This window comes from Drosophila mojavensis, unplaced genomic scaffold (assembly GCF_018153725.1).
Source record: "Drosophila mojavensis isolate 15081-1352.22 unplaced genomic scaffold, ASM1815372v1 contig_277, whole genome shotgun sequence".
NCBI classification, from domain to species: domain Eukaryota; kingdom Metazoa; phylum Arthropoda; class Insecta; order Diptera; family Drosophilidae; genus Drosophila; species Drosophila mojavensis.
The window spans coordinates 5,042,409-5,068,257 of record NW_025318822.1 but is presented as its reverse complement, the minus strand read 5'-3'; the positions used below and the strand labels follow the sequence as shown (position 1 = coordinate 5,068,257).

The 25,849-nt window shown below is 45.3% G+C and overlaps 2 protein-coding genes across 6 annotated transcripts; both read left to right on the top strand.

Annotated features, from left to right (window-relative positions):
- The first annotated feature begins 128 nt into the window (after nt 1–128).
- LOC6574415 (E3 ubiquitin-protein ligase TRIP12) lies at nt 129–25,532 on the top strand. 4 transcript variants are annotated; one of them, XM_032731328.1, is made up of 13 exons: nt 129–218; nt 9,244–10,101; nt 10,774–11,997; nt 15,692–16,258; nt 17,023–17,115; nt 17,542–20,616; nt 20,690–21,708; nt 21,788–22,127; nt 22,199–23,061; nt 23,128–23,790; nt 23,891–24,079; nt 24,141–24,342; nt 24,409–25,532. In XM_032731328.1, the coding sequence occupies exons 2-13, from the start codon at nt 9,570–9,572 to the stop codon at nt 24,864–24,866; spliced, it is 9,225 nt and encodes a 3,074-aa protein (XP_032587219.1). In that variant the 5' UTR covers nt 129–218; nt 9,244–9,569; the 3' UTR covers nt 24,867–25,532. The 4 variants fall into 4 exon arrangements, with proteins under 4 accessions (XP_032587219.1, XP_032587224.1, XP_032587227.1 ...); XM_032731333.1 differs by lacking the exon at nt 15,692–16,258; XM_044008325.1 differs by lacking the exons at nt 129–218; nt 9,244–10,101 and adding an exon at nt 10,298–10,415.
- On the top strand, nt 136–3,777 carry LOC6574417 (checkpoint protein HUS1). 2 transcript variants are annotated; one of them, XM_002000428.4, is made up of 2 exons: nt 136–218; nt 2,788–3,777. In XM_002000428.4, the coding sequence occupies exon 2, from the start codon at nt 2,807–2,809 to the stop codon at nt 3,677–3,679; it is 873 nt and encodes a 290-aa protein (XP_002000464.1). In that variant the 5' UTR covers nt 136–218; nt 2,788–2,806; the 3' UTR covers nt 3,680–3,777. The 2 variants fall into 2 exon arrangements, with proteins under 2 accessions (XP_002000464.1, XP_043864261.1); XM_044008326.1 differs by lacking the exon at nt 136–218 and adding an exon at nt 430–623.
- Nucleotides 25,533–25,849: the final 317 nt, after the last annotated feature.

Here is a 25,849-nt window from a genome sequence, read left to right as displayed (position 1 = left end):
AACAGCTGCTGTAGATGTTTGGAAGTTACAATTAGTGCTATAATATAATATCGATATACCATAGTAAGATTTTTGTTTAACGGTTTTTGGTAACACTGTTTTCGAGAACAGTGTGACCTGTGCTGTTGACGGCAGTGTCGGAGTCGGAGTTTAGTTACGTGTTTAAATATTAGTAACTGTGAAAATTGTGCAAATTATTATAAACCATTAGCAAAAAGGTAAGTGTAATATCTCTGCGTTACACTTAACTCAACAAAGTTACATATGTAAATGCAGTATTTAGATTGTGGCAAGTGCCGAACGTAATTTAGCTGCTGGGGCTCCGCTGGTCAGCCAAACGAGACACACACGCACATATACACTCGCAGCTATATGCATACACACATTTGTGTATTTCGTCGAATCAGCAGCAGCAGCAGCGAGTGGCCTTTCAGACAGAAAACAAAATGTCGACCATTTGCATTTTTTGATAGCTTTTTAGACAAAGTTGGATTCGTTTCGTGTGCATTTATTGATTGCAACAAGTACTTAATAATACATTTTGTTAGCCTATGCATGACAATATGCGAAAAACTACGCAATTCTAGTGTTACGGAGTGTGCAGCGATAAAGCTTTGCCAGAGGTAAAGCGAACAAAAACGATATTGATTTTTACATTGGCTTCAAGTGTAAAGAAAATTCTCGAGCCTGATCCAAAGATTGATTGGAGGTACATTTGGGCAATTTTAAATGTTGTTTATAAGCTAGGAAGTTATTAATCGGAAATGGGAAATATATGGTTGCCAAGGTTCTTCTGCACTTGGCTGGCAACGCTGATCAGCGCATTGTTGCTGCGTGTCCTACCAAATGCAAATGTGTGTGCGTTACTGCCTTTTTAAGAGTGTGTGCATGTATGTAAAGTGATTTGTTTAATTCTATTTTGAAAATGATCTGTGTATTTATTAATATAATAAGTATGCATAATTTTTTCGGACTGATGCGCAGCATCTTGTTTTTTACTTTCTCTTTTATTTATGCTCAGAGTCCAAGAGTGTGTGTGTTCGTCTGTGTATGCCTCTGTCTGCGTGTTCGCCTCCCTCAATGCAGTCACGGTGAATTTCATGCGCACCGTATTTTATTTGTATTTAATTTTGGCCTCTTGTCAGCTTTTTATATGGCTTTCAGTGTGCATTGTGGTGCGCGTGTGTTTTTCTGTTTGTACATTCATATGCACATATATGTGTAAGTAAATAAATATATGTACATATACATATTATCTATTTGTTTAGCTTTTATGGTCACATTGCATTGAGCTGCGCTGAAGGTTCTGGTGATTGGCAACTTGTGTTCAATTTTTGCAAGTAATGCTCCACAGCAGCCGGAATATGATCGCCATTTGAATATATTTACAAAGGCTTATGGAATTCACAAGCGTCATGTGTGACGTCACTGAGAAGTAAGTGACAATGGGAAACTGCTCAAGCGACAGCCGCTAAGCAACAAAAATCAAGGTCACATTTTAATGTTTGTTTGTTTGCTTAAAATGATCGATTTCTGAACATTCGGACATCGAATTTAATTAATGTTGGTAGCACCAGCAGGTACAATAATTGTATTACCCATGTGGTAACGCAGACAGCCTGGCAGAATTCAACCTTGAAAGTTGATTGAACTGCAAAGGAAAATATTTTGACCCCAAACGCACGCCAGAGCAGTGAATTGACCGCCAGATTGTGTCGTCGACGCCTACGGGTTACATATACATAATTTGATTTTCGTTGTCGAGAGTGAGCAGCAGCTACCGTCCTTTAATATACTTCCACTTGCAGCCAGTTGGGCCATGTAGACGCCTTCCCTTTTTCCAGTGCAGCGAATAAAAACAAAATCCTGTTGTTTGTGTGAGTGTGTGTTTTGTCGGCGGCTTTGTGTGTATAGCGAAAGAGTGTGTGAGAGAGTTGTGTGTGTGTGTGTGTGAGTGTGTATATGTGTTTCATTTGCTTTACTCTTTCCACGCTGTTTCGCCCCCTCAAAAACCCAAAACACAACTCGAACTTGCTTTGCGCTTTGTCTGCACTTCGCCTGGCTGACTTTGCTAGCCGTGCATGTGTGTGTATGTGTGTATGTATATAGATTTATTTGTGTAGAAGTGCGCCTTTGTACATTGAACTCGGCTGGCAGGCCCAGTGCTCCGTCCTATTCCTGGAGTCGTCTCGAGTTGCGAGTCTGTCACGTTCCGCATTTGTCTTCTCTTTTTTATACCCTGAACCCATTGAAAATGGGATATTGAGGTATAATGGGCTTGTTAAAATGTATGTAACAGGCAGAAGTAGACGTGGCAGAGCCCATTTATTATATATATTCCTGATCATGGCGACAGGCTGAGTCGATGCCTTTAGGAATTGGACTAGCCACTCTCCTTGTCGAGCGCTGCCGACGAGTTTTCTTACATGTTTTAAATTTCACTTATTTTTCTAGTTTCACTAAAGGCTGATCATAGCAATTAATTCAGTTTTATGTTCCATTAGCGCATGTTTATATATTCGTTTACAGATCGCGTTTGTATCTTTGCTTAAAGTCTATAACTATGAAAATATGAATGAATATAAATTTTGTAAAAATGTAGTCTACAAAATATTAATCTGGTGAATAGGTTGTAGGGTATACGAATTTCACCTTACTTTCTGGTGTAGTTTTGCAATTCTTCTTTGTGCTGCTTCTCTACCTTTTTTTTTGGCAGCCAGCGTTTGATTTTAGTTTTCTTTTTCTTGTTCTTTTTTTCGTGTTGCGCGTCGTCGTCGCATCCTTCAGCAACTGGTCTCTGGCTGCCATGAAGTTCCGTGCCAAGATGCTGGACGTGCTCTACATGCGCGAGTTTCAGGCGATTGCCGCCACGTTGGCCAAGCTGGCCAAGGATTGCGTCATGATAGTGGCACAGGAGCGAATGCATTTCATTGTGAACGAGGAGCATTGCTCGACCTCATCGCCGCTCGTGTGGGTCAGCATAGCGTCCAAAGACTATTTTCCAGAGTACCAAATGACGCCAGCACGGCCAGAACAGGAGTTCATCGTGCTGGTCATGTCCGCAATGCATCTCAGTCGCTCTCTTGCTGTCCTGCGGTCCGGCTCCAGCAGCAGCGTCCACAGCTGTAAGCTGAATCTGAAGCAAATACAATTTCCCTGCATCTCGGTGATAGCATCGGTGGTGTCACCCAATTCCTCTGAGCCGCGTGAGGTGGTGCACGACGTGCCTGTGACTGTGATCCCGGCCAGCGATTGGGCCTCGTTTATGCTGCCCAAAGTGCCGAATACTCAGATTGTGCTCGGCGTTCCATCGCTTCGACTGCTGCGCAGTCTGATTGATAAGTTAAAAAACATATCGCCCAGTCTTATATTCCATGGCAGCACAGCCGGCGAACTAAATCTGGTAGCCGAATCTGAAATGGCCACCATAACAACACGTTTCAGTCGCCTGCTACTGCATAAGCCGGATCAAGGACAGTCAGGTGCTGGGGCAGAGACTAGTGAGCCAGAAATCTCGTGCTCCGTGGATACACGCAAGGCATCTGCATTCTTCAATGCACTCCAGTTGCCCAATGAAGAAATTATGATCGGCATAGATAGTGAACGTTGCATCTGCCTGCAATTGGACATTCGGAGCAATGTGGTTTTACATTCCATTCTGCCAGCAGTTTGTGTTTAAATTTAATGATTAAAATGAAGCGAAATAAAATGATATCGATATGCATATGTGCGTGCGCTAAATATCGATATGCAAATGGGCAAGAATATCATCGATAAGCGAAAGTTTTTTTGTTTCTTTTGAGTTTGTTGTTTTACTTTGTTTTCTTTATTTATGCTCTCTTTGCTGCTCGCCCCAATTTGGCAGCGGCGGCTGTGCAGGCCGTGGCCTCTTTTCCGTTGTGCAGCGATGGCGACGGCAACGCTGACGCTGACTGAGCTCTCGCTCTTTTGAGCTGCTGCATTGCCTGTTTCATATGTGTTTGTATGCATGTATGTGGTATACATTGTTGTTTGTTTGTTTGCATATTTATTGTGTTTTTTGTTACTGGTTTTACAACCTCATCTGTTTGCTCACTCGCGATTGCCAGCTAGTTGCATTTAAGGCACGCTGTTGTTGTTTCTCTAGCACACTGCATTTGCAGGTGAGTAGCTTTTCAAGTAGGCCAGCAGCGACGTCGACTGCGCAGCGTGGGTCGCTCAAAATCGTGCTCACAGCGATTCGCACACAGGTCAACAGCCATTTTGGGTACGATTGTGTCTTATTCAAGGAAAGAAAATCAAATTGAAATGTTATCTATCCTAAAATAAACAAGTGCCTGTTATTTATATCAGCCTCTGTTTGGCTGCTAGAAATGCCCTACGTGGCTGTTATATGTATGGATTAAAAAAAATAGAACTATTTTGGTGCCCCTGCGTGTCGACTGTCAGGTCAGTTATTCGGAGACCTTATTAGAGGATTGCTCACAAGCAGTGTTGCCAGATTAGCTATTTAATAGCATTTTTAGCTATTTTTGAACCCTAAATGCTATGAAAATTTTGAAAATGCTATTAGCTATAAATTTAGCTATTTTACAAACGAATATTTTGAATTTGATTTTAGTATTTAAAGCAAAAAAATAAAAAACATTTTTCGATTAAGTCCCAAATTGTACGTAATGATCTGCGCGATACTACCACCACGACTTTGTCGTACTTATACCATCACTAGTTGTGAATTTATACCATCGCTAATTCTTCTTGCGCAGCAATGGCAAATGCTGCCATGATTATACCGTGCCTTCCAAATATTTAAAAATGATTCCAGTTAATCAAAAATATAATTCTGATGATGATTTGGATGTGGACCAAATTGTAACATTATTAAATAACATTTAAAAATAAAATTTAAAGTAAATGCATAATGCATAAAGGTTTCAGCTATTTTGTAAGCTATTTTAAAATTTGTTTAGCTATTTTCAGCTATTTTTTAGAGACGATTTTGCTATTTTTATGTCTCAAAACCTGGCAACACTGCTCACAAGCTATACGTTAATATATTAACAAATATATAAATGTGTATGTATGTATGTAAACAGCTGTTTGTGTAACCCAAGAGTTAAACCCAAACACGAACACATACATACACATAATTCTCTTGATCAGCTGATCAGGTCAATATTAATCTCACTCCAACAGGGCAATCACAGGTAAAAGAAAAAAATAATTCCAGCGAGCAACGAGTACATATTCAACCCCCGAATACATCAGAGTGCGCTCCTAGAATTTCATGCGCTCGCTCTCTTTCGCTCTCTTTGCCCGCAGCCATTTTGAGTGAATTGGAATTTCATTTTAGAACTAAACGACTCTTATCTGTTAAATTTTATTCAATTTAGTAGATGTTAAGCAATGGTTTACAGTGGCAGTTATTTTTTTTAAATAAAAGTAAATAAAAAGTAGGTTAGTGCAGCTACTGAGTCGGTTTGTTGACCTCATTGTTATTTAGCGGCAAGGGTTGAGTGACCTGCTTAACGGGCCTCTGAGTGTCTTTGTCGCCAGCTGTGACTGAACTAAACCAGTTATTTGTCTCATCTATTTAAATTAGATATTGATATTAAATTGGCATTTATATTGATTGCATTTGTTCGACTTGATTAACAATTCTATATACAATACTGTATACAAAGAATATTAAATTTAACGTACATTTTGTGTGACTGTGTGGGTCTTAAAATGGATTCTCGTCTGAATCACTCTCACTCATTTTTCGCTCATTCGCTCGCTCTCTCGTTTCGTTTCGTTTCTTTCACACGGGGTCGCCATTGACGTCGCTGCTGTCAGTCGTGAGTTGGCTTTCAGTGCGTGCACAGCTGTAAAATGGTTCGTAGAAACGTATTTTTTTCTACATACCTGTGTGTGAGCAAGTACATAATGTAAAGCAAAGGTGCAGTAAATATTTATATAATTATAAATTACATTCATTAAATATTACGATGCAACATTTTTATTGAAATGCTTGTTGCTGCATTCGTTTATTTCAAGTAATTTTTGCCTTCGCTTTGCTTGCGTTATGTACACACGTATACATACCCTCGACTATAAGACCGTGTATGTGTGAGAGAGATATTGGGGCTGTGTGAGTCTGTGTTAGTGTATCGTCGTCATGTGTTCGCCCCTCGTGCGTTCTCTGTCATGCACAAGCCGAGGTAAGCGACAACGTTGATGTCGCTGTCTGCGTCGCTGCTTCTGTTCCCTTTTGTATTTATACTGGAAATCGACAGTCGTCAGCATAGGAAGCACAACAAATTTAAAGGAAAAATAAAAAAGGGAAATATACATTAAGTTAGAACTTGCTCTGAATTTGAGAAACTATTTTAACAATCTGTATTTTCATTTCAATGCTATTAAAGTGCAGCAAATATGTGTATTGTCTCGCTCTCTTTGTGTGTATAACAGTATATAGGCTTGCTTGTATATTCAAGTGGCTTATATAGCACATTCGTATATAACACTTGGTATATGTATAAAAATGCCCATCAATGACGTACATATGTACGTTTGTATGTGAATAATGTGTTTGTTTGCAGTTACCTCTTCTACCGCGATTAGCAACAAGTATTTTGTTTTATATATTCTTGGCCGTACTGTTGTTATTGGAACTTTATGAAGACCTGAATCGGCTCTTGTTGCAGACATTATATTGCAAGGCAAGCGAAACAATAACAGTGGCAAGGTTTCTGTTTAATTGTTGCATGCACTTAGCCCCCCAGGGCTGCGACATACACATACGCATGCTACAGTGCTTTATTGCGTTCTTTTCGTTTAGTAGCTTGGCTTTAACTGCGTCGCAACGCGACACGAAAAATTTCCAATGCAACTTGCTTTACGGTTAAGTTGCCACAGTGACGACGGGCCCTTTGATAGTCCCCCACTCTACCCTGTAGAAAGCGCTGCTGCACACACACACATAAACAAAATACACACCCCACTTTCCTAGTGTGCTCTCACTCGCACATTTGCTGCTCAGCTGTGCGTAGGCCACAAAAGCAGTTTCGTAATAGAAAATAGAAAACCTGTGAAGAAACACAAAATGAAAAAAAAAAAAAAAATTAGAAAACTTGATGGGCAACACTGTTTGCAGCCCGTTATGTTACTAGCGTCGTCATATGCTCGACTGAGTTTACAGCATATACATACGTATATAGCATATATATACATATATACAAAAAAGTTACAAACAATACGCACAATTGTAAGGGGTAGCAGTTAATGGTTGGGCGGATTGGTGGGGGAACAGCGATTGTCAGTGGAGTAGAAACATACAAATATTCTTATCAGCATTGTTTGCCCGCAGGGTGGGCGAAAGGTAACTGCGTTGGACAGGGTTTCATAGATGTAGTTCTGTACAGTGAAAGCTCGCTACAGCGTCTCACAGTGTAAAACAAAAATGATGAAATTTAAGATATTAAGTAACTAAATGAATTTATTTCTTTAAAGCGGTTCTTATTTAATATTTTGTATAGATATAACTTTGTATCTATATATAATAATATATATGTATGTATGTACAAGTCGAGACCCTTTTATTTTTCAATTGCTGATAAAGCATTGACAAACAAACCACATGCCATATGTTGGAGTTGCCACACGCGAGGAAAATGCTCACTCTTGCACGCATATATGTATATACATATACTTACGTATATCTATATACAGTATATACGACACTGCCATTTGCGGCCTCGCACATTTTTTTTTTTTTGTATTGTTTATGTATTTATTTATTTATTATTATTATTATTTTTTGTGTGGAAAACTTGTGGCAGCATGATAGACAAAACTAGCGAAAAAATCAAATTCAAACACATTTTCATGTCGGCAGCGTTTTGCTAGTTTCATTTAAAATGGCCTTGAACTCAATTCGCTTTACTGTGATTGACGGTTGGTTTTGCTGGTTTTCGTGTCAGATTTGAGTAGCTGACAAATTAATATGAGGGCGCACACACAAACTACGCACTTATTTTGTGTAGTGTAGGCAAGACGATGCGAACTCGCTGCCTGCGTTGCAAAGGGCGCCGTTGCCGTTGCCGCCAACACGTTTTGCTGTGCTGCGCTGCTGCTACAATTGCCTTTTGCTTGTTTTGCTTTTTATCTTTTGTTCGTCGCGTGTGCTTATTGTATTTTCATACGTATCTATGCATGTATGAGGTTGTATACGTGTATATATAAATGCGGGATCGTGCATTGCGTTCTCGCAGCGACGAAACAAGCATGACAAGTCACACACACACACTCCCAACGAACACACACTCATACACACATACAACGAGTTCCAACTCGTTGCTCGCTCGCTCGCACATACATAGGAAGAAGGGGCAGTCAGCCAACAGCTCAGCGTAGCGCTGCTTACGAAAACCAAAACATAAACAAAACGGCCGAGAACAGCTGATTAACAGCACAGCATGTGCGCGCTCACTTTATGTAAGCTCTATCTCTGTGTGTATATGAGTTGAGTGCAATATAGACGAATTCCACTCAAAACAAGTTGCTTGCCAACATCTGCGCGCTGGCTCTCGCTCTCTTTCTATAGGGCATATGCACGTGTTGGTGACTGCTGCTGCTGCAAACAGCTGTTAATTTATTAACATATCTGTATGTGTTTACTGCGCACATATGTTGTTGAAATGTGCTCAATTGCTTGTGTGCGAGCGAGCGAGTGAGTGAGTGCGCGTGTGGGTATATTTATATATGTGTTTTGATGGTGGTGTATTCTCTAGTGTGCTGCTGCTTATCAATTTTCATTTCTGCTGGCTTTTCCTTTATTCTGCATACATGCGAGTACCTGTCTAAAAGGGGCACCAAATCTGCTACAATCCTCAGCGACAGTGACCGGTTCTTTGTTCTTGCTTTACGCACACAGACTACCCTCTGTGCACTTCCTATTTTGTTTTCACTGATCTTTTTACTTTACATTCATTCTTCACCCCAATAGTCATTAGGTCAGTGCTCAGTGTTTCTTTTTCTAATTTCGAATTGTATTCGGTTGCGACGTTATTATATTTTGTTCTGTTTTATTTTATTACGTTGCTAAGTTGGCTGCATTTGTTAATGTACAACTAACTTAACAAATTTATCGATTGCCAATATTCGCCTTGCTGTCAATTTGATGTAAACGACGGCAAACGTCAAGAAATAATAATACTATCAAAAATAAAATAAAACATTCAAGTTCACTAAACAACTTTTGTGCTCTATTATTTTTTACAGCACAAAACTCTCCGCTGCTTGCAATAACTACGAAATACGCAGCGTGCACTCAGCAACTAAGTTAATAGAAAACCAAACCAAGTCCAATAAACTCGGAAAGTGTGTGTAAAAACCAATTAATAATATAGGTCTATCGCCAAGGCTCTGCTGTCTTTGGGGCCCACACATTAAAGGAACAACAACGTCAGGAAATAAACGTGCGGTTGACTTTATTTATTATTTAGGACAAGAATTTAGAATTAAGAGACCAATTTATAATTGCAAACAATTATCCGTGAAGCTGGCATGTTAAGTGTGTTCGATGCCAGTGCGGTTAAGTGTCGTCTATGGCCGAGTCCGTTAAAAGTCAAACGCTCTCTGCATTGACGGAGGGGCAGCACGACGGTAGTACAACAACAGCAACAATAGCAACTGCCACCGGCAATACACAACGGCGCTGCAACAATTATAACAGTCACAATAACAAAAGCAATAACAAGAAACGTAATTCAGCAACAGCAGCAACATCCACGACAACAATAGCTGCTGCTGCTGCTCCTTCTGCCGCATCCTTCGGACGACGTTCGCGCAGTAAGAGTCGCAGCCTCACAGCAATTGTAGCAGCAGCGACAACAACAACAACCTGCGGGAACAGCAAGATTAACAGGAAATCCACAGGAACCGAAGTTAATCGACGCTCTGCAGAACACAGCAGTGTGATCACCTCCACACGTGTTGCGTCCAACACCAACACATCGTCAAACAACGTAAACGCCAACGATTCATCCTTATCGCCAGGCAGTCGCAAGCGCCAGCATCATCAACAACAGATTAACAACAACAACTACATCAGTAACCACAACCAGCAACAACGTTCATGTAAGTAAATTAGCTAAAAGGAAAATATTTCGATTATACAACAATTAATTGCTGAGCGATATTAACAAGATGATAGGATCCCATATTCAATTATCATTTGTTTCTTCGAGTTATATGTACACCAAATATTTCAAATTATTAATAGATATAGAATATCGATAGCTGTCGACTGCAAGACTGATTTATAATTAATTGCGAGCACTATTATAGAATGTCGATATTTAAGCATATATCGCAAAGTAATCTATTTTTGACAACTCGCATAGGGTTAGTTTCAGTGTTGAGTGTTCAAATCAAGCAGAAAGTACGAGAAAGTGAGTGACAAATAAATTTAGTAAAAAAAAAAAAAAGAATTACATTTGCTTTGTTGATTCGGGCACTAAAAACTATAGAGCATTATACTTTTGTTCGTCTAAATTGTAAAGGTCATCAACAGCAGCAGCGCCACACCCTTCAAAAAATCAAAAATAATATAAACTAGAAGCTAGAAACAATTTTGCCAAAATTTTATTTTTGGTTACTCGAATCATTAAATTTATAAGCAAGTTTTGTACCCCTACCATTACTATCAAACCAACCAACCCCTCGACTTTTAGTTACAATTCCTATAAAAAGAAAAATTACACGCACAGGCTTTACTAAAGTTTTCGGTTGACATCATGTCCTTTACAGCTGCGCCCGGCGGGGACCAATACGTGGAGCTAAATTCACCGTTGAAGAAGCGTCGTGTGCAGCAGGCTCTACAATCAGCCGCTGCAGCTATCAGTGAAGGCGCCTCGTCGGCTGGAGGGGCAACTGCAACGGACGACACTCAATTGCAGCACACACCGCGCTTAACACCCGGCGGCGATTGTGTGGCCCAGCGCACACGCTCCAAGACTCTCACGCCCGAGGAGCTGCCAAGTACCAGCAGCGCGGCCGCCGCACGTCACAGCAGCAGCAACACCAATAGCAACTGTCAGCACGTGATTGGTGTGACGCCACAGCGTGGGGCAGCTGGTCGAGCAGGGGCGCGCAGCACTAGCGGTGGCAACAGCAGCACTAGTGGCAGCAACTTGCTCAACTACTACCGCAAGACACGCAAAGTGAGTCACACGCGTGGCAAGCCCACGGCAGCACCTGCAGCACCTGCACCACCTGCACCACAACAGCAACCGGAGCAGGAGGATTCGCTAGGTAAAATCCCGGAGACAGCAAACGCACGGCTGCAGGCCAGCAGCTCGGCGGTTATAGCAGCGGCAGCAGCCATTGACGCTGCCCGCCAGGACTCCGGCCACCACCACCATAACAACAATAACGTCGCTGTTAAACGTCTGGACAAGAAGACCAATACCAGCAACAAGTACATCAAGTACCGAAAGAGTTTACGCAACTATCAGCAACAGCTGCTCGCCAGAATTGACGGGACAGCGGAAAAGATTCCAAGCAAGGAGGACGAGCAGTTGGAGCATAACGAGAACATTTGCGGTAACTTGGAGGACCAGCGACAGCATCTAGAGGCCGAGGCGGAGGCCAACAGCATAGACGTCAACGAGCAAGAGGACACCGCCGCCGCCGCCGCCGCTATTGACGGTGGTGCGAACGGGCTATTTGAGGCCGCCGGCGGAAACAACTCCGCCGAGGAGCTGGACGAACAAGAACAGGATCAGGAAGACGACGAAGATCAAGAGGAGGAAGTGGAAGCCGAAGAGGAGGAGGTGGGTTTCTACGAAATAGTCAACTCAGCGGACTCATCATACGAGGAAGACGCCCAGATCGTTGCCGAAGAGGACGAACTCAGCGAAGAGGAGGACGTGGACGACGAGGAAGACGACGATCTTGAGGAGGATTTCGACGAAGAGGAAGACGATCTCTCAGAGGGTGAATTCGCTGAGCATATTATTGGTGAACTTGGTGGTGAGTTGCATTTTCCTTTATTTACTACAATACATATATAGCATAGCTATACACAGTGTAATATACAAATATTAATTGATAGTTGACATTTGTTTTGAATTAAGTTTTCTTAAGGTTAGATATGTGCTAAAACTATAAATCAGTCGAATTAGCATTTGTGATTTAACTGATTTGGGTGAATAGAATAAGTAGACTGGAATTTACGGCAATATTAAAATTACAATTTTAATATGTATTTTTTTATTTATTTATTTTTTTTTTAATTTTCTGGTTAACATTAATTCATTTGATAAATTGATGATTGCTGCACTCAGTTATCGATAACAAATTGTCGATTAGTGCAACCATGTATAAAGAGCAAAACTTGACATTTGTTGAAATCGAAAATTAAAGTTGTCAACATCAGTTTATATAAAATATACCTTCGGTATTGTTGGTAAATTCCAGTCTGTGATATCCTAAACAAATTTAACTAATATTTAAAGAAACATTATTTTGTGTAGATAATTTGTGCTCCTTGAATGACTTTATATTGAATCGCTTGCATTGTTGATTTGTTGTACATAAATAATTAGTAATATTTTCTTTACTCATTTGGTGCTTTCCTGTAATTAGAGAATGCTCTCTTAACTCTTGTAATTTTGCACATTAAATTAACAAATGGACCAGTGTAACCACACCCAGAAAAGAATAATAACAAAGGGAATTTAATTTACTTATTTCTGTTCGTTACTTTTTTGTTAAGTGCGCGAATTTCTTATCAAAAAAACGAAACATTTTCTTGTACAATTGCCTTTTACGCAGCGTCATGCAGTCTATACACACATACACACACACAGACAGACACACATGAACAATAATTGTTTTGTTGATAAAATTCTATATGTGTATATACATATAGAATGCATATATATGTCGTATGTGTGTGTGTGTGTGTGTGTTTGTTCGCAATGCCAATGCACTTTGGCAAAAGTCAGTCGCATTATTAACGTCGCGCTGTTTAGAACGAAAAACACTTAAAGAATTTGTGCAAAAATAAGAATATAATACCAAAATAGGGTGCATGTCATATAAAAGTATTAAGTTATAAAAATATATTGCGTGTGTCCCGAAACTTTGGCACGTTTCTAAGCAGATCTCCAATTGGAATCTGACTTAACAATTTCAAAAAAGTTCAACGGATTCAATTACTTAAAAAAAAATTCTGCTTGACGAATTGCGAATGCCCTCTTCAAGAGCGAAGGTTATATATTAAAAATACACAGTCATTGATTTAGCTATACAATTATTGGAATAAGGCCTGTTATATATTTCTGCAACCAATTCATAACCACGCCTATATCACCCCACCCGCCCTTCTACAAGTCCCTGTGTGCTGTGCCATCTAATTATCAAAAAGCAGGTGGTACATATGTTAATGTACATATGTATGTATGTATATCTATTCATTCAAGCGCCAATTAATATTCGATTTCACTCATTCATCCGATATCTCACATTCAAATGAAAATACGCCCATCAATTTTTTTACATATTTATTTTATATCTACTCTAATTACTTTTATGTATGGAAAAGTCTTGCATATTGTCAAGTGTTTTGATTTAGTATGTGGCCAGTGTGTACACAAACTATTATTATTCTGTTTTTAAATTTTTATTTTACAATGCACTGTTGTGCCAGCAGTGTTGTAAAACTCCAAAAGTCTGTTTCAATATTTCATTTTGCACGTTGCTGTTGCTGCAAACATATTTTAATTTTATTTATTAATACGATTGTGTTAATGCCAGATCATAAATATTTATATAAATAATTTAACTATATAAATATAAATATGTATGTACATAAACATGTGCTATAGATCATATATATGTAGCATATTTCATTGCTGATGCCTTGTGTTGTTGATGATGATGATGATGATGATGTTGTTGTTATTGTGCAAGCAAACTAAATTATATATTATATATCTTGAGCATATATCATATATAATTAACACACATATGCGCAAGCAGAGGCGCCATTGCGCCTTGAGCAAAATAGAAAGCAAATGAGTGAAGGAAAGAGAGAGATTGGGAAAGAGACAGTGAGAGAAAAAGAGATCGAGAGAGAGAGAGAGAGAGAGAGAGAGCAAATCAGAGAGGTTTCAAGTAGCAGCAGAAGCAGCAGCAGCCACAACAACAACAACGACAACTATTAGCAGCAGCAACAACAAAAGTGCAGCAACAGCGAATACGATGGGGGCAACAACAATGACAGCAGGAGCAGCAGCAGCAGCAGCTAAGCAACAACAGCACACCAGCTACAATAGAAACAGCAACATGTTGCTGTAGTCTCTCTCAAGCTTGCGTGCGTGTGTATTGTGTGTGCGTGTGCGTCGAACACAAATATACGTACAACAACAACCACAACAACAACAGCAACATAAAGATAGTTTAGTGCCGAGCAGCAACAGTCACTCACAGCAGCAACAGCAGCAGCAGAAGCAGAAGCAGAAGCAGCAGCAGCCACAGCCACAGCCACAACAACATCAGCAGCTTCAGCAGCAACAACCGCAGCAACAGCAGCAGCAGCAACATCATCATTGTCAGCAGCGACCCACGTCCCGCTCTCTAGTACAAGACTACCACCCCCTCACAACAGCCAAGTGCTATCCCCCTTATCCCTAAGCCTATGCATTTTACCATTACCCAAAAGCAACAACAACAACTAACGTAGTAGAGTAGCTGCAAGCAAAAAAAAAAAAAAAAAAAAAAAATAAAATAACAAAAAAAAAAAAAAAATCAAACAAAAACAAAGCTGTTTAACTGTTGTTTCCCACTACTCTACCCCCCCTCTCTACTTGCCGCCCAACTGCAACAACAATACATACGACAGCTACTGCAACAGCAACAGCAGCAACAACTACAAAAGGTGCGCCACACTCAAAACGCAGCAACAGCAACAAATCCACAACAACAACAGCAGCAGCAACAACGACAACAACAGCAAGTCATAACAACAACAACAGCAGCAATAAGCAGAACAAAAACACGCTGGCAACATATTCATCAACACCAGCAACAACAACAGCCGCTGCAGCAACAGCAACAGGCACTACAACAACAACAACGTCCGGGTATCAGCGTGCCGCCCCCCCTGGCCAACAGATTGGGGCACACGGGGCGGCGGCACGTGCCACACGCAGCACAAGCGCCGCTGTCGCTGCTGCTGGTGCTGTTGGCATTGTTGATTACAGTGTGCTGGCCACGCAACCACAACAACCTCAATCCCAACCCCAACCCCAAGCCCAAACGCAAGCACAAGCAGCAGCAGCAGCGGGAGTCCCACACATGCAGCCGTATACAACGCAACAGCAGCAGCAACAGTCGGTGTCACACCCGCAACAGCTGCTGCCCGCCCATCAGTTTGCTGGTGCTCATTTGTCTTCCTTTGTGACGCCCACTGCACCAGCAACACAACATTTTCAAACGGCAACATATTTCACAGCAGCCGCACAGCAGCAACATCATCATCAGCAACACCCACAACACCATCAGCAACAGCAACAACACCATCATCAGCAGCAGCAGCAGCAACGTCAGCAGCCGCAATATTATCACAGTTCGTCCGCTGCTGTTGCAGTGCTTAATCTGCAGCAGCAGCAACACCCCCAACAACAACAACAACAACAACCGCATCACTATAACTCCACAGGGTCGCAACAAGCACGTGCAGCACCACCGTCTATTATATACCAGCAGCAGCCACGTTACGCAGCAGCAACATTTGTGCCGCCACCAACACAACAGCAGCATACGGGCTACGTACAGCAGCAACATTCTTCACTGCGTCGCAGTTCACGTGGCAAAACGGGTTCCTGTGTGAGTTCAGCAGCAGCAGCCGGCCAGCAACAGCAGCAACATCATCTGCAGCAACACCAATTAACAGCAGCAACAGCTGTTGTTGTTGCTCCCGGCACTGCTGCTGCTGCCGCTACACTTCAGCAACAACAGCCGCCCAATCAATATCAATACCATCAGCAATTGGCCGGTAACACGGTGGTTGTTGCGGTGCGCCAACAACAACAGCAGCAGCAACAACACGTGACCCTACAGCAACAACAGCAGCAACTGCATCAACAGGCGCTGCAGCACCAACAGCAGCAGCAACAACAACGTGCAACAATTGTCCAGCCTGGCTTTCTGTTCAGCTACCGCAGTAATCACAATCAGCAGCACCAACAACATTTGCAGCAGCAACCGAAAGCAACGCACAGCAGCGGTAAGTCGTGCCCATGTGGAGGAGAGCTTGGCGGAGTGTGTGTGGAGAGAAGGAGGCAAAAGTGGAGGATCAGCCAGCAAAGCGGGACGTTAATTGCGACCATCATAAATATCAATCGAATCAGTATCACATTTGCTTGAATCAGTTCTCGACTCTTGTTCTATTTTTCTTTTCTTACCGTTAGTCCACCACACACATACGCACGCAAGCACCACTTTGTACAATTTTAGCGTTAGGCTTTAGGCAGAGCAGGCGTGGTCCGTTTTGTATATACATATATGCTTGGTCAGGGCTCGGATTTGTTATGTTACATATATTTATATATATATATATCAACTGGTGTTGGGTCAACAATCAATCAAACAAGTCTTGTATAACTGCACCAATAAGTCGCAATATATCCCGATAACAGCAGCTTTTTATACTCGATATATCTGTGCTGTGCTCAGGCGTCGATAGCTGTGGTGTTCATATATCGAAAGCTTTTCATTTGCGATTAATCATCGATTTTATTTGTACACATCCTTCACACATACATATCTGATCCTCATACATCTCTCGCCCCTTGAATCCCTTTTTGACCGCTCCACTCTGCTGCCGTCGTGCGCGTCGCTTTGCTCGCGGTGTCTGCCGTTGCCCCCACCCCACCTGAAATCTACAACGAACTAAAATCAATGAAAGCGTTCTAATTACTCTTTGCATTTCTCTCTTTCTCTCGCTCGTGCGCTCTTCTTAAAAAAAAAAAAACCAATTCAATTTAGCAGCTTCGGATGCTTTAACATATAGTTTGATGGCACAACAGCAACAACAAGCGCCAAATGGACCGCCGCATGCAGGTGGACAGCAACTGACGTCAGGTAAAAAATGAGCTATATAACAACACTAGCACCACGCATACACCCACACACACATTTACACACACATACACGCATTTAACTCACATACCCAAACACACGCATACATATATGCATACAAACATTCATCCTTAAGTTTTATTTTTTTTATTTTTCTAATTTCCTTTTACAACTCCGCACACTCAGCACACAGGGTGACTCGTTTAGCAGTTTTATTTGACTTATTATTTGCCAACACTGTTAATACAAAGCTGAACAGCACTGTTAATGCTAACATTTTCGTTTGTCTGTAAAACTATCTGTCACTCTAACTGTATTTAAATGTATTAGTTATTCTTAAGAGCAGTTATAACTGAAAGAGTTCAACTTTGTTAATTAATTGTATTTCTTTTGTCTCTCTCTTTCTCCCTATTCCGTTTTCTGAAATAGGATCTAACTCGGCCAACCTCAGCATTGTAGCAGCCGCATTGAGTGCCGCACGTGGAGACTCTGCAGTCAACGTTAACGTTAGCAGCGCAGTGGGCGCCAACAGCAGCAACGCTAGCGGCGGCAGCGGCAACAGTGCCTCGGCCAGCGGCAGCAGCAACAATGTAACCACAACAACAGCTGCAGCTGCAGCAACAACTGCTGCTACTGCCAGTGCTGTGCAGTCAGCAGCAACGGGTGCAACAGGTGCCGGATCATCAGCCACAACCGGCGCCGCTGCCGCTGTGAATGCTGCTGCCGCGGCCGCTGCTGCCGCAGCAGCTGCCGCTGACTCAGAGAGCGATGACAGCGAGGTGGGACGCCTCCAAGCTTTGCTCGAGGCACGAGGCCTGCCGCCGCATCTGTTTGGAGCATTGGGGCCGCGGATGACACACATACTACACCGGACCATTGGCAACAGCAGCACCTCGAAGGCAAATCAGCTGCTGCAGGGCCTGCAGTCGCACGATGAATCCCAACAGCTGCAGGCCGCCATCGAGATGTGCCAAATGCTGGTCATGGGCAACGAGGATACCCTGGCCGGCTTCCCTGTCAAGCAGGTGGTGCCCGCCCTCATCCAGCTGCTGCGTATGGAGCACAATTTTGATATCATGAACAACGCCTGTCGGGCCCTGGCCTACATGCTGGAGGCACTGCCTCGCTCCGCTGGAACTGTCGTCGACGCAGTGCCCGTGTTCCTGGAGAAGCTACAGGTCATCCAGTGTATGGATGTAGCTGAACAGAGTCTGACTGCACTAGAGATATTGTCGCGACGCCACAACAAGGCCATACTGCAGGCGAATGGCATCAGCGCCTGCCTCACCTACCTGGACTTTTTCTCGATCGTGGCCCAACGCGCTGCCCTCTCGATCACCGCCAACTGCTGCCAGAACATGCATGCCGAGGAGTTCCACTTCGTCTCCGAGAGCTTGCCCCAGCTGGCCCGCCTGCTTTCGCAGCAGGACAAGAAGTGCGTGGACAGCGTGTGCACCGCTTTCTGGCGTCTGGTCGAGAGTTTCCCACACGATGGCAAGCGATTGCAACAGATTGCCAGTCCCGATCTCCTCAAGAATTGCCAGCAGCTGCTGGTGGTGACGCCGCCCATACTCAACACGGGCACCTTCACTAATGTGGTGCGCATGCTCAGCCTGATGTGCGCCGCCTGCCCGGACCTGGCCATATCGCTGTTGCGCAACGATATAGCCGCCACCTTGCTCTATCTGCTCACCGGCAACGCTGAGCCGGCGGCGGCCAGTGCTACTCACGTGGAGCTCGTGACACGTCCGCCTTTGGAGCTGCTGGAGCTGACATGTTTGATTGGCGAGCTGATGCCACGCCTGCCGCTGGATGGCATCTTTGCCGTGGACGCTCTGCTGGATCGGCCCACGCTCAATACCCAGGATCAGGTGCAGTGGCAATGGCGCGACGATCGTGGCGCTTGGCACAACTATTCCACCATTGACTCCCGCCTGATTGAGGCGGCCCATCAGAGCAGCGAGGACGAGATCAGTCTGAGCACACTGGGACGTACCTACACGGTGGACTTCCATGCCATGCAGCAGATCAACGAGGATACGGGCACCACCAGACCCGTGCAGCGGAAACTGAATCCCAATTATGTGGCACCCGGTGCAGCGGCAGCAGCAGCCGCCGCAGCAGTTGCAGCCGGCCAGGACTTGAGTACAAGTGGTGCGGCCACCACATCCACGGCGGCAGCAGCAGCAGCTGCTGCTAACAACAACAACAACAATACGAGCAGCAACTCCTCGTCGCATCTGGCGAAGCGTCGCCCCTCGCTGGATGCTCGCATCGCCTGTCTGAAGGAGGAGCGCGGCCTGGCTGCCGACTTCATCAAGCACATCTTCAACGTGCTGTACGAGGTGTACAGCTCCTCGGCCGGACCCAACGTGCGCTACAAGTGCCTGCGCGCCTTGCTGCGCATGGTCTACTATGCGACGCCCGAGCTCCTGAGGCAGGTGCTCAAGTATCAGCTGGTGTCCAGCCACATTGCCGGCATGCTGGGCAGCAATGATCTGCGCATTGTGGTCGGCGCCTTGCAGATGGCCGAGATTCTGATGCGTCAGCTGCCGGATGTCTTTGGCACGCATTTCCGCCGCGAGGGCGTCATCTATCAGTTCACCCAGTTGACCGATCCCAGCAATCCCATTTGCGCCAATCCTTCGCCGAAGCCGTTGAGCACCGCTGCCACGCCCACGACCAATGCAGGCGGATCGCAGAGTGCGCCCGCATCGGCGAACAGCCTGCAGGTGAATCCCTTCTTCATGGACAGTGTGAGCGTGGGCTCAGGCTCGACTGGAGGCGGATCCAGCAGCGCCAATGCCACGCCCAGCAGCTCCAAGCACCAATCGTACAGCGTGAAGAGCTTCTCGCATGCCATGAACGCGCTCACCGCCAGCGCCAACACAGTGTCCAAGCAACAGCAGCAGCAGCAGCAACATCAGCAAGCAGCAACTGTTGCTGCTGGAATGGATGGCACTGGAACCAGCTACAACTATAGCAGCTCTGCGCCTTGCTCGTCCTCTGGCGTTGCCTCCGTCACGGCCGCTGCAGCGCCGGCTCCTGCTGCCTTCTTTGTGGCTGCCACAGCAACCGCCGATCCACGACAGTATCTGAATTTCCAGCAGCCAGCTGCACCGCTCGAGCTATTGCCCAATAGCCAGCAGCAACAACTCACGCCCGCACAGATTATCTTCAACAATTCGGCAGGCGGCGCCAGCTACCAGCAGCAGACACCACAGCAGCAGCCACAGCACATGGGCGTGGCTGTTGCCTCGACCAGTGCGGCAGCAGCTAACACCAATAGCAGCAGCAGCAACAGTGCCAATAACAACAATATTAACTCGTCCTCCTCGGCACTGCAACACAAGATGACGGATATGCTGAAGCGCAAGGCGCCGCCCAAGCGCAAATCCCAGAGCAGCGGACGGGCCAAGTCCAGGCAAGAGGATGCCGCAACGGCAGCTGTTGCCACCAATTCGGCCAGCTCGGCCATGCACGAGCTGCTCAGCCGTGCGACGAGTAAGTGTCCATATTTTGTATATACTCTGTCCTCACTCATGACTAATCCATCCCATATCTATGATTCGGACAGGTCTGGGCAGCAACGCAGGTGGCCGCAACACTCCCAGCACAGGGTCGGGCTCAAACAGCGGCTCGGGCAATTCCAAGTCGCGCTTCAGCGCCGGCAATACGAATAATGGAGGCAGCTCCTCTACCAAATCCTCATTTCTGTCCTCGCTCAATCCGGCACGCTGGGGACGCCAGATGGCGCACAATTCACAGCAGCAGCAACAGCAATCCGCATCGCATCACGGACTGTCTAAAGATGGCAGCAACACCACCAACAGCAGCGGCTCCTCGACTGGAGGCGCATGCGGCTCATCCTCTGGACTTTCCTATTCGGGCAGCGCTACTGGCGGCAGTATGAACGCCGCCGCCGTGGCTGCCAGCATCAGCAAGAGCATCTCGCATGCCAATCTGATGGCGGCCGCCAATCGGGAGCGGGCACGCCAATGGGTGCGAGAGCAGGCCATCGATTTCGTCAAACGCTACACGGAGCAGGAAGCACGGCGTAGCAAAGCCCGCGAGAGTGAGGGCGCCAGTGGTGGAGCAGGAGCAGGAGCAAATGCAGGTTCAAGTGGCGCAGCAGTAGCCGCTTCAACCACATCGCTGGCTAGCACCACCGTCCTGGAACGTTTATCGAGCATTCTGCTCAAGTTGAACGGCAGCTACCACGACTGCCTGGATGCGCTCCTTGAACTGAAGACCATCCTGCTGGAGAGCGACATATCACCGTTTGAGGTGAACCATTCTGGCTTAATCAAGGCCATGCTCAACTACATGACCAGCGAAACAGGTCTTGTGGAGCGCGACGCTCGTCTGCGTAGCTTTATGCACGTCTTTGCCGGATTGCCGTTGGAGCCACTTCTCCAGAATGTGGGCCAGCTGCCGGCGATAGAACCGCTCGCCTTTGGCGCCTTCGTGGCCAAGCTAAATGGCTGCGTTACACAGCTCGAACAATTTCCCGTCAAGGTGCACGATTTCCAAGCCGGACCCGGCGGACGCACCAACCAGAGTGCACTACGTTTCTTTAACACCCATCAATTGAAGGTAAGTCGATCTGAAGAGCCCCCCAAGGCAATTCCCGTCAGCTTTTACTTATGATCTCCTCTGCTTTTGCCATCTCCAGTGCAATCTGCAGCGTCATCCGCTGTGCACCAATCTGCGCCAGTGGAAGGGCGGCACCGTCAAGATCGATCCTCTAGCCATGGTCCAGGCCATCGAGCGGTATTTGGTGGTGCGCGGCTATGGCGGAATACGCGCCGATTCCGATGATGACAGCGAGGAGGATATGGATGACAATGTGGCCGCTGTGGTGATGACCCAGTCTGGCTTCAAGCACAAGCTGCAATTCCTCATCGGGGAGCATGTGCTGCCCTACAATATGACCGTCTACCAGGCGGTCAAGCAGTTCTCTCCGCTAGTCAACGAGCAGCACGAGACGGACAACGAGTCCGAGATGCTGCTAGGTAAGTGGAATTAGAAAGAGTCCTTTAAGCGAGTGGATCTATTTAAGCTAATCCATCTAATCCATCTGTAGGCAATAGCAGCATTTGGGTGCAGCAGCACACCATCTTCTATCGCCCCGTCGAGGAGGAACTCGCTGGCGGATCTGGGCCAAACAGCTCCTGCAGCAGTAGCAGCAGCAGTCAGGCCCACAAGCAAAATCTGACACACAGCAACAGCAGCGGCAGCAGCACCAGCCATGCTACGTCCAGTGGAACACTTGTGCTCGCCACCTCGTGCTCCACCTCCAGCTCGTCTAATTCGGCGGCCAGCTCCAGTACTGGCGGCAAGAAATCCCACAAATCCAGCAGCAAATTTATGCGCAAAAAGACCGAACTGTGGCACGAGGGCATTGCCCCGCCGGTGGTGTCACCATTGAAGCCATACCTGTGCAGTAGCCTGCCCGCTGATGTGGTGACCGTGCAGGATGCCTCGCTGGATGCTCTGTGCATGCTGCGTGTCATTTATGCTCTGAATCGACACTGGGAGTACCTCTATGGCTGCGTGGTGCGCCAGAATATCATTGCCAATACTGAGTTTGTGCATCCAAAGATTACGGCCAAGGCGAATCGTCAGCTGCAGGATCCGCTGGTCATCATGACGGGCAATCTGCCACAATGGTTGCCTCAGATTGGCATGGCCTGCCCCTTCCTCTTCCCCTTCGAGACGCGTCACTTGCTTTTCTATGCCACTAGCTTTGATCGGGATCGGGCACTGCAGCGCCTGTTGGACACCACACCGGACCTGAACTCGGCCGAGTCATCGGAACGTGTGGCGCCACGTCTTGATAGACGCAAGCGAGCCATCTCCCGTGCCGAGCTGCTCAAGCAGGCCGAGCACATACTCCAGGACTTTGGTAATTCCAAGGCCCTGCTGGAGATTCAATACGAGAATGAGGTTTGTTGTGCGGCTTAGCATCAATTAGTAATGAATCGTCTAATCCTTATAATGTCTGCCTTTTAGGTGGGCACCGGACTAGGACCCACGCTGGAGTTCTATGCCCTGGTATCTGCGGAGCTGCAGCGCACGGACCTGGGTTTGTGGAATGGCAGCGATAGCTATCGCCAAAATTCATCCAATATTGCAGACGTGGTCAAGTCCAGCAACGCTGTGGTGCACATTGAGGACACAGTGGAGTCCAATAGCGAGGCGGTTGCAATGTCCACTGTCGTGACGGCTGCCGCCACTCAACCAACGAACACACATCTGACCCGCAGCAACAGTCGCAGCAATGCGCTGCGCAACCAGCAGGCACAGGCACAGGCTCAGGCTCAAGCCCAGGCCCAGGCGCTGGCGGAGCACAGCTCCTCCAGCTCGAATGACAACGCTTTAAATATGATTATTGCACAGCAGTTTAGTGATATGGCAGCCGCTGAAGGTGGCGCCAACAATTCCCCCCAAGTGCTGGAAGAACAGACTATAACGACAACCACAGCAGCCGGAACAGTCACTGCTACAACAGCAACCATTCAAACGGGATCTACTGTTAGCTACGTCCACGCCGCACACGGCCTGTTTCCTATGCCTCTGGGCAAATCCTCCAAGCTGCCACAGATGACCAAGGCCAAATCCAAGTTTAAATTCCTGGGCAAGTTTATGGCCAAGGCCGTAATGGACAGTCGCATGGTAAGTGTTTCGTGATATAATGTTGGAGCACTCCAGCCATCTTTCTGATTCTCCATCATATACAATTTTATAACCGATTTGCTTCGCTTACCACTTGTAGCTCGATTTGCCATTCTCGCTGCCCTTCTATCGCTGGTTGATCAACGAGGAGCTATCAATTGGACTGGCCGATTTGAAGCGTGTCGCACCCGAAGTGCAAAGCACATTGGTGCGTCTGCAGGATGTGGTGCGACAGCGCGAGGATATCCAAATGGATCCCAATCTAGATGCTATGGAGAAGAAGGAGAAGGTAAACTTTAATGGAACTCAATCAATTATTAAGCAATTTATTAACAACTCACTTTGGGCAGATGGAGCAATTGGATTTGGATGGCTGTCCCATTGCGGATTTGGGACTAGATTTCGTATTACCCGGACATGCCAACATTGAACTCTGCCGTGGCGGACGCGACACGCCCGTAACCGTGCACAACTTGCATCAATACATCTCACTGGTCACCTACTGGTTCCTTGTCGAAGGCGTACAGAAACAGTTCGAGGCGCTGCGCGAGGGTACGTATTCCATTTGAGTCATCCACTCAGCCGTTTGCTTATATTCGAATTGTGGTTTATTTGCAGGCTTTGATTCCATATTTCCCATACAACGACTGCGCATGTTTTATCCGGAGGAGCTGGAGTGCGTGTTTTGCGGGTCTGGCAGCGAACAGCATCAGAGCTGGGATCTCAAAATGCTGCAGGACAGCTGCCGCACCGACCATGGCTTCCATCAGGAATCTCAGGCCATACAATTTCTGTACGAGATTCTCGTCTCGTACAATCGTGATGAGCAGCGTGCGTTCCTTCAATTCGTCACCGGATCGCCACGTCTGCCAACTGGTGGCTTTAAGTCGCTGACTCCGCCGCTGACCATTGTGCGCAAGACTTTGGACGGGAACCAAAATCCCAATGATTATCTACCATCTGTGATGACCTGTGTCAACTATCTCAAGTTGCCCGACTACTCGAGTCGTGATGTGATGCGGCAGAAGCTGAAAGTGGCTGCCAACGAGGGCAGCATGTCCTTCCATCTGTCTTAAAAAGAACAACAAATTAGAAACATGAAGAGCTAATATTAACTAAAGGAAGAAACTAAAGCAAGAAACGTTCTACACACACACACACACACACACACACACACGTTCTACACACACATACACATGCAACGTATATATAGTTCTATTTATCTTTAGATGATTATAGTAACTGTGAAACACTGCAGCAGCAACCGGATAGCAGCAACAGCAACTGAAGCAAACACCAACAATCAATTCAATTGTTCACGCAATTTTGCTATTTCTCTCTTTCCCTTCTTCTACACATGCGTACCCGCCTCCCACCCAACATAATTGGCTAAATTTCGATATATCATATGTTTATATACATATATATATATATAAATTTATGTATGTATATATATATATATATATTTTGTAATACTCTCAAATTTGCTTATCAAAAGGAGACACTGGCTCACTTTTGCGTGCACTGCAGCCTGTTGTTAGAAACCACACACACACACACGCACAGACACACACACTCGTGGTCCCCTCTGCCCACACACACGTGAAACTCCTCGCGTACCCCCTCACAAACACAAACACAAACACATTGATATATACAGTAACACATATTGCAAAGGCCAACAATTAAAATGCTATTAAATAAATTAATTAGTAAAGCGCATAAATTGCAAGAAACCAAAATTAACTGTTTTTTCACAAAAAGAGCAAAAGAGAAATGGGAATTTGATTTTCCTTCATTTTCCACTAAATAATATTATGATTTATTTAGCTATAAGTTTGGATCTTCGCTTTAGAGAATAATTATTGAAATAATTAAATCCAAATTTTGTTATTAAGTTTTTCGTTATGTTGCGGGAGCGAATTCAAATGGTAACGCTTATTAATGCTATACATACATACATATAAATTTATATATATATATATCACTGAGGACATCTGATAATGCGGTAATTTAGTTTTTCTTCCCCCAAACCTTAAACGTACATACATACATATAT

Bases quoted from the DNA above. Each gene is read 5' to 3' on its own strand.
- LOC6574417 (XM_044008326.1), top strand. From the start codon at position 556: ATGACAATATGCGAAAAACTACGCAATTCTAGTGTTACGGAGTGTGCA. The intron at 624-2,787 runs GTAAAGCGAACA...CGCATCCTTCAG, and splicing joins GCGATAAAGCTTTGCCAGAG to CAACTGGTCTCTGGCTGCCA.
- LOC6574415 (XM_032731328.1), top strand. From the start codon at position 9,570: ATGGCCGAGTCCGTTAAAAGTCAAACGCTCTCTGCATTGACGGAGGGG. The intron at 10,102-10,773 runs GTAAGTAAATTA...TGTCCTTTACAG, and splicing joins CAACCAGCAACAACGTTCAT to CTGCGCCCGGCGGGGACCAA. The intron at 23,062-23,127 runs GTTTGTTGTGCG...TCTGCCTTTTAG, and splicing joins AGATTCAATACGAGAATGAG to GTGGGCACCGGACTAGGACC.